Source organism: Triticum aestivum, chromosome 2D (assembly GCF_018294505.1).
Source record: "Triticum aestivum cultivar Chinese Spring chromosome 2D, IWGSC CS RefSeq v2.1, whole genome shotgun sequence".
In the NCBI taxonomy this organism is placed as follows: domain Eukaryota; kingdom Viridiplantae; phylum Streptophyta; class Magnoliopsida; order Poales; family Poaceae; genus Triticum; species Triticum aestivum.
The window spans coordinates 162220149-162227994 of record NC_057799.1 but is presented as its reverse complement, the minus strand read 5'-3'; the positions used below and the strand labels follow the sequence as shown (position 1 = coordinate 162227994).

The 7846-nt window shown below is 51.9% G+C and overlaps 1 protein-coding gene across 1 annotated transcript; it reads left to right on the top strand.

The window, feature by feature from the left end:
* The first annotated feature begins 745 nt into the window (after positions 1–745).
* Positions 746–1796, top strand: LOC123049106 (protein N-lysine methyltransferase METTL21A). The gene has a single exon (XM_044472097.1). It carries the CDS (start codon positions 823–825, stop codon positions 1642–1644), a length of 822 nt encoding a protein of 273 aa, XP_044328032.1. The 5' UTR covers positions 746–822; the 3' UTR covers positions 1645–1796.
* The last annotated feature ends 6050 nt before the right edge of the window (positions 1797–7846 follow it).

Sequence of the window (7846 nt, the reverse complement as noted above, 5' to 3'; positions counted from 1 at the left end):
CGGCAGCCTCAAATCTACCGGTTGTGGGCCGGCGACGGGATGGGAGAGGCCCAAATCCGGGCGGTCAAGGACCGCGGCGCAACCTACAGGCGTGCGCAGTGGCGGGCGGGGTTGGGAAGGACGGCACCGACGTAGATGCGACGTGGGAGCAGGGCGGGGGAGACAACGGAGTGGAGGAGAGTTTTTCCTCCAAGCCCGAGCGGTGAATTAAAAATAGAGGCGGGTGAGGATAATTTATCATCCGCTATCGGCTACTGGGGATCGGCTAGGTGCCGGTTAGAGGAGTAAAACCGAAACAAGTGGACACACATGAATGCAACTAAAGCCACAGTTTGACATTGCATGTGAACGCGGATACACAAAATTAGGGCAACCTATCTATACGAGTCTAATGTCTACATTCTCACAGCGACAAAATTCACAAACAATTTCCCAAAGAACATGTCTGACGGAGTAAAATGAGCCTCCAACGGCCAAGGCTGGAATCCCCAGGCCGAAAGCGACGCCCCAGAGCGGGAGGGTCGGATTCCTTGTTAAGGCGTAATAGAATCCTAGAATATTTCGGTGTCGTATTACTATGATTGATCGGACCTTGCTTGATTTCAGAGAAAAAACGCGACCGGAGGCTGTGACGGGCCGGGATAGGCTACTATATCGTGATATATAATAAATAAATAAACAAAACAAAAGACGAAACAGGCTGTCACGGGCCTCAGCTGCAATCTGCACAAATCGCGATGCTCTTTTTTAATCCAATGGTTGTGATAGCTGAGTTTTAGCAAAACCGCCCAAACAGGCAACCAACTCTGTTCGACCACTGTAATGGCGGCCGCCGCCACTGCCGCCACTGCCATCGCCGCCGCATGTTCGTCCAACGTCTCTGCTTCCTGCTCCGACTCCGACTCCGAGGATCTCCGACTCCTCCTCCCAAACCTCCTCCCCGCGTCCGCCGCCGCCGCCCCCTCATCCGAGGCGCAGCTCCACCAATTCCACCTCCCCGCGCTTCCGTCCCCCATCACCGTCCGCACCATCCCTTCCCTCGGGCTCACCTTCCAGCTCTGGCCCTCCGCCACCACGCTCCTCCGCTTCCTCCCAGCCTCCCCGCACCTCCTCCCGCGCCCGCCCGCCGCACACTGCCCGCTCAGCATCCTGGAGCTCGGCTCCGGGACCGGCGCCGCGGGCCTCGCCCTGGCGGCGGCTCTCCCGGCGCACACCGTCCTCTCCGACCTCCCCGCCGCGCTCCCCAATCTCCGCCACAACGCCTCCCTCAACGCGCCCCTCCTCGACTCCCGCGGCGGCTCCGTCTCCGTCGTGCCGCTCCCCTGGGGCGATGCCGCCGCGATGGGGGCCGTGGTGGCCCCAGCGCCGGCTTCTCGGTTTGACCTCGTCGTGGCGTCGGACGTGGTCTACTACGAGGAGTTGGTCGACCCCTTGATAGAGACGCTGCGGTTCTTCGTCAAGGGGGATGTGGTGTTCCTGATGGCGCACATGAGGAGGTGGAAACGCACGGATAAGAAATTCTTCGGGAAGGCCAGGAAGGTGTTCGACATTGAGGTGTTGCACAAGGATCCACCCCCCGAAGGCTGGCGCCATGGTCCGGTGGTCTACCGCTTCACAGTGAAGAAGCAGCGTCACAACAAGTGAAGAAGCAGCTTCCAAAAGGTAATGGATGTAATGTATGCTTGCTTATGCCCATGCTGATTCTACTGCACTGCAAGAATTAAACACAAAATGTTTCCTGTAAACGATGTGACATTGTGCAACTGAGGACAAAATTAAACAGGAAATCTTTCTTCCGAGCTCGGAACAGTATCACATTGTGCAACTAAGGACGAGAATTTAGTTGTATGCTGGTTTGGATTGTGCGTGTTAGAGTTATAATATAGGTCATGTACCCCTTTGTATTTATCCCGTTGTATAAGGGGTTTCCTGCATATGTTCCACACCTGTACATGTATATATATATCGGCCTATGGCCTCATGGGAATACAAGTTGCTTATTCCTAACATGGTATTAGAGCTTTAGGTTTTTTTTTCGCACGCGCAACTCGTGCTTCGATCCACTCCTGCCGTCGCCGCGTTCTCCCTTCGCTCGGCGTCGCTGCTCCATCTCCTCCCGCCAGGCGCCTCTCCTCCTCGATCGCCGTAGGGAGGCCCCCGATCGCGCCCAGCTGGTTCCGCTCGGCGGTCGTCTCCTCTCCCGCCAGGACTTCCGCCGCTCCCGCGCTCAGGCGCTCCCGCCGCTCCCGCCCGCCAGCTCCCGCCGCCCCCGCGTTCAGGCGCCGCTCCCGCCTGGCAACTCCCGCCGCCCGCCAGGTGCCCGCTGCTCCCTCCGTTCCCGCGCTCCAGTGCCTGGACTCCGCCCCTCCCGCCTGGACTTCGCATCCCCTTCCCGCGGCCGCCGATCTCTACTCAGATCGAGCATCCCGATTGGAAGGTCTGATCTCTGCTAAAAAAAAATGTCTGCTGCATCGGGCTATGTTGCTGTCCCTCGCTGTCCGGTGATCTTCGATGGTACTAACTACACCGAGTTCGCTGGCTTCATGCGCATTCACACGCGTGGCATCCGTCTCTGGGGTGTTCTTTCTGGCGAGGTCTGCTGTCCGCCACGTCCGGTTCCTCCGGTGGCCCCTACTCCGCCGACTCCACTGGTTCTTCCTCCGGATGCTAATCAGGCCGCCAAGGATGCGGCTAAGGTTGCTGATGAGGCTGCTGATCGTGCCTATGATGAGAGGGCTTTGGCTTATGAGGAGGCTCTTCAGACGTATCATGGTGCTTTGTCTGTTTACACCCAGTGGCTTGATGATGATGCTCGTGCTGCAGCTGTTCTCACTGCTAGTGTTCTGCCTCAGTTTGCTTCTGAGTTTCTGGGTCTTCCTACTGTCTTCCAGATGTGGACCTGTCTTTGTCAGCGCTATGAGCCCTCTGGTGATGCCTTATACCTTTCTGTGGTTCGTCAGGAGCATGCTCTTCAGCAGGGTGACTCTACTGTTGATGACTTTTATGCACAGAGTTCTGCTATCTGGCGCCAGCTTGATTCTCTCCGCAGTGCTGGTTGTCGTACTTGCCCCTGCTGCCAGGCTGTCCAGGCCGATTTGGAGTTTCATCGCGTCTACGAGTTCCTGTCTCGGCTCCGTAAGGAGTTTGAGCCCCGGCGTGCTCAGTTGCTTGCTCGTGGCCGTATTTCTCTCATGGAGGCGCTTTCAGAGATTCGTGCTGAGGAGACTCGCCTACGTGGTGCTGGTTTGCTGGAGGTTCCCTCTGTGCTCGCTACTCGGGTTTCTTCCACTCCACCTGCTGCACCGCCCCATTCTCGCTCGAGTGCTCCGCCGCTCTTGCCCACTCCTTCTGGAGGCTCAGGTCGCCCCCGTTCACATTGTGACTACTGCAACAATGATGGTCATATTGAGTCCCAGTGCTACACAAAGCGGAAACACCTGCGCAAGGCGCGATCATCCTCCTCAGGGACTTCGTCATCTCCCTCGCCAGCTTCAGCCATTGCTTTGACTGAGCAGGATATTCTGAGACTTAAGCGTCTGCTCGCGGCTTCAGGTTCTTCCTCGACGGGTACTGCTGGTTCTGTGACTGATGCTTCCCGCACTGAGCACCCGCCCTCTACACAGTCAGGTACATTCCCATGGGTTCTGGACTCTGGAGCTTCTTTTCATATGTCTTCTCATTCTTCCGCTTTGTCCTCTCTTCGCTCGCTGGATTCTCCTGTTCATGTCTTCACTGCTGATGGTACTCCACTTTCTGTTGCTAGTAGAGGCCATCTTTCCACTCCTTCTTATTCTGTTCCTGATGTTGCTCATGTTCCTCGACTTACCATGAATCTGTTTTCTGCCGGTCAACTTACTGATTCTGGTTGTCGTGTCATCCTTGATGTTGACTCTTGTTTTGTCCAGGATCGTCGCACGCACACTCTGGTTGGGGCTGGCCCTCGCCGCCGTGATTCTCAGGGTCTTTGGGAGTTGGACTGGCTTCATGTTCCTTCCGCTGCCACCACCATCGCCAGTCCCTCCGCTGCTGTCGCCTCTGTTACTGGTTCCTTCAAGCAGTGGCATCATCGACTTGGTCATCTGTGTGGTTCTCGGTTATCGTCTTTAGTTCGTCGAGGTCTTCTGGGGTCTGTCTCAGGAGATGTCTCTTTAGAGTGTCAGGGTTGTCGTCTTGGCAAGCAGATTCAGTTACCATATTCTCATAGTAAGTCAGTGTCTAAGCGTCCTTTCGATTTAGTCCATTCTGATGTATGGGGTCCGGCTCCTTTCGCTTCGAAAGGTGGTCATAAATACTATATTATTTTCATCGATGATTTTTCTCGTTACACATGGCTTTATTTCATGACTTCACGTAGTGAGGTGTTGTCTATTTATAAGCGTTTTGCTGCCATGGTTCATACTCAGTTCTCTTCACCCATTCGTGTTTTTCGTGCTGACTCCGCTGGTGAGTATATCTCTAAGATGTTGCGTGGTGTTCTTACTGAGCAGGGTACTCTTGCCCAGTTCTCTTGTCCTGGTGCTCATGCTCAGAATGGCGTGTCTGAGCGCAAGCATCGTCACCTTCTTGAGACGGCTCGTGCTATGATGATCGCCGCCTCTCTTCCTCCTCATTTTTGGGCCGAGGCTATCTCCACTTCTGTCTATCTCATCAACCTTCAGCCATCTGCTGCTTTGCAGGGCGGTGTTCCTTTTGAGCGTCTGTTTGATCGTTCTCCCGATTATTCGATGCTTCGCTTGTTTGGTTGTGTTTGCTATGTTCTTCTTGCCCCTCGCGAACGCACCAAACTGACCGCTCAGTCTGTTGAGTGTGTCTTCTTAGGCTACAGTGATGAGCATAAGGGCTATCGTTGTTGGGATCCTGTCGGTCGTCGGATGCGTATCTCTCGAGACGTGACTTTTGATGAGTCTCGTCCTTTTTACCCACGCCCATCTTCCTCGTCTTTTTCAGTGGAGGATATCTCTTTCCTCACTTTTCCTGACTCCCCTATCACTCTAGTCGCGCCTGTGCCTATTCGTTCCACTCCCTCTGCTTCTCCACCCCTCGTCGATTCGCCGCCACCATCTTCCCCGGTCTCCTCACCTAGCATGTCACCGGATTCTACACCTTCATCTCCGGTGACTTCTTCGTCGCCACCCCCTGATTCTACCTTGGCGATTCCTCCTTCTCTTGTTCCATCTCTTCCTCAGCATTACACTCGTCGTTCACGACCTGTGGATGCTTCCTTGGATGAGTCGTCCTCTTCCTCTCAGCCTACTTATGGCTTGCGTTCTCGTCCTCGTCCGCCTATTGATCGCTTTGGATTTCCCACCGCTGGTGCTGCTGTTCTTGAGCCGACTTCTTACCGTCAGGCTGTTGTTCATCCTGAATGGCAGTTTGCGATGGCAGAGGAGATTGCTGCTCTTGAACGCACTGGTACCTGGGATCTTGTTTCTCTTCCTCCCGGAGTCCGTCCCATCACTTGTAAGTGGGTCTACAAGGTTAAGACTCGCTCCGATGGTTCTCTTGAGCGTCACAAAGCTCGTCTCGTGGCTCGTGGTTTTCAGCAGGAGCATGGTCGTGATTATGACGAGACTTTTGCTCCTGTGGCCCATATGACCACTATTCGTACACTTCTTGCTGTTGCCTCTGCACGCCACTGGTCTATATCTCAGCTTGATGTTAAGAATGCCTTTCTTAATGGTGAGCTGCGTGAGGAGGTGTACATGCAGCCACCACCTGGGTATTCTGTTCCTGATGGCATGGTGTGTCGTCTTCGTCGCTCTCTCTATGGCCTTAAGCAAGCCCCTCGCGCCTGGTTTGAGCGTTTTGCTTCTGTGGTCACTACTGCTGGTTTTTCAGCAAGTGCTCATGATCCCGCATTGTTTATTCACCTTTCTCCTCGTGGCCGGACTCTTCTTCTTCTCTATGTTGATGGTATGGTCATCACTGGGGATGACCCCGAGTATATTGCCTTTGTAAAGGCCCGTCTTAGTGAGCAGTTTCTTATGTCTGATCTTGGACCTCTTCGCTACTTTCTTGGGATTGAAGTCTCTTCTACCTCTGATGGCTTTTTTATATCCCAGGAAAAGTATATCCAGGATCTTCTTGCTCGTGCTGCTCTTTCTGACGAGCGCACTGTTGAGACTCCTATGGAGCTCAATGTTCACCTCCGTGCTACTGATGGTGATCCTCTCCCTGATCCGACGCGTTATCGTCATCTCGTTGGCAGTCTTGTTTATCTAGCTGTCACTCGTCCGGACATCTCTTATCCGGTTCATATTCTGAGTCAGTTTGTCTCTGCTCCCACATCGGTTCATTATAGTCATCTCCTTCGTGTTCTCCGATATCTTCGGGGCACGATCTCTCACCGTCTCTTCTTTCCTAGCTCCAGTTCTTTACAGCTTCAGGCCTATGCGAATGCTACGTGGGCTAGTGATCCTTCTGATCGCCGTTCACTTTCTGCTTACTGTGTTTTTCTTGGTGGTTCTCTCATTGCCTGGAAGACGAAGAAACAGATTGCAGTTTCCCGTTCGAGTGCTGAGGCTGAGTTGCGAGCTATGGCTCTTTTGACGGCAGAGGTGACTTGGTTACGGTGGTTACTTCAGGATTTTGGTGTTTCTGTCACTACACCGACTATGCTCTTATCTGACAGTACAGGTGCTATTAGCATTGCGCGCGATCCTGTGAAGCATGAGCTCACCAAGCATATTGGTGTTGATGCTTTCTATGTGCGCGCTGCTGTGCAGGATCAGGTTATTGCTTTTTAGTATGTGCCTTCCGAGTTACAGTTGGCGGATTTCCTGACGAAGGCCCAGACTAGAGCGCAACATGGCTTTTATCTCTCCAAACTCAGTGTTGTTCCTCCACCATGAGTTTGAGGGGGGGGGGTGTTAGAGTTATAATATAGGTCATGTACCCCTTTGTATTTATCCCGTTGTATAAGGGGTTTCCTGCATATGTTCCACACCTGTACATGTATATATATATCGGCCTATGGCCTCATGGGAATACAAGTTGCTTATTCCTAACAGTGCGGGCGCTTCTGCTGGCCCTATATAGTTGATTTCGTGGTACATGATCAAAGTGTTGGATTCTAGTTCCAAATTTCATGAACCCTCACCTAAAATAATACATTGCCTGAACTCTATGGTTGTTTGACATTTTACACAGTTGCTTCGCAAGCAACGGACATGGCAAATTTTGTAGTTTGAGCTTTGGGCATGTCAAGTTTGTTTTATTCAGCGTTACCGTGGTTTAATACTGTTACTTCAGTATGATGGACCTCCAGTGAATATCTCAATGACATGGTGCTCTGTGCATTAGGGACGAATATGGGCATGTAAGATCTTATTTTACTTGACCTTAATTTACTCAGTGTTCCGCATCTTTTGTTTGGTGTTCTGGTATGAGTCAAAGAAACAAAATTCTATACCAACTATTTTTCATTTTAGTGGTTTATCTATTTGGTAATTTGCTCCCTTTTGTTATGGGGTACAGATATAATTATGTAGTTTATTACTTCCTTTTGTTATGGGAGTATAAATATGTTTGCATTATGGTAACAGTCCCAACACTTGAATAGTTCGGTGTAAGGTCGATTCAAGTAGGGCACATCTACATCTAGTTTCTCAATGCACAGTTGAGGGAGTGGAAGGGAACATAGTTCAACAAAAAGGTAACCAAAGATAAGCAGGAAGGACATATGCTCAGTGGTGTTTGTTCACTGTATCTACGGTTAGTAGGTTGTGAGAGTAGGCCTTCACCTGATGTAGTGCCAGAATTGATTTTAATTTTTATCGTCATGTGATGAAATATCCAAATACAAATGTGCAATTGTCTTGCTGAATACAACAACTGCCAACACCAC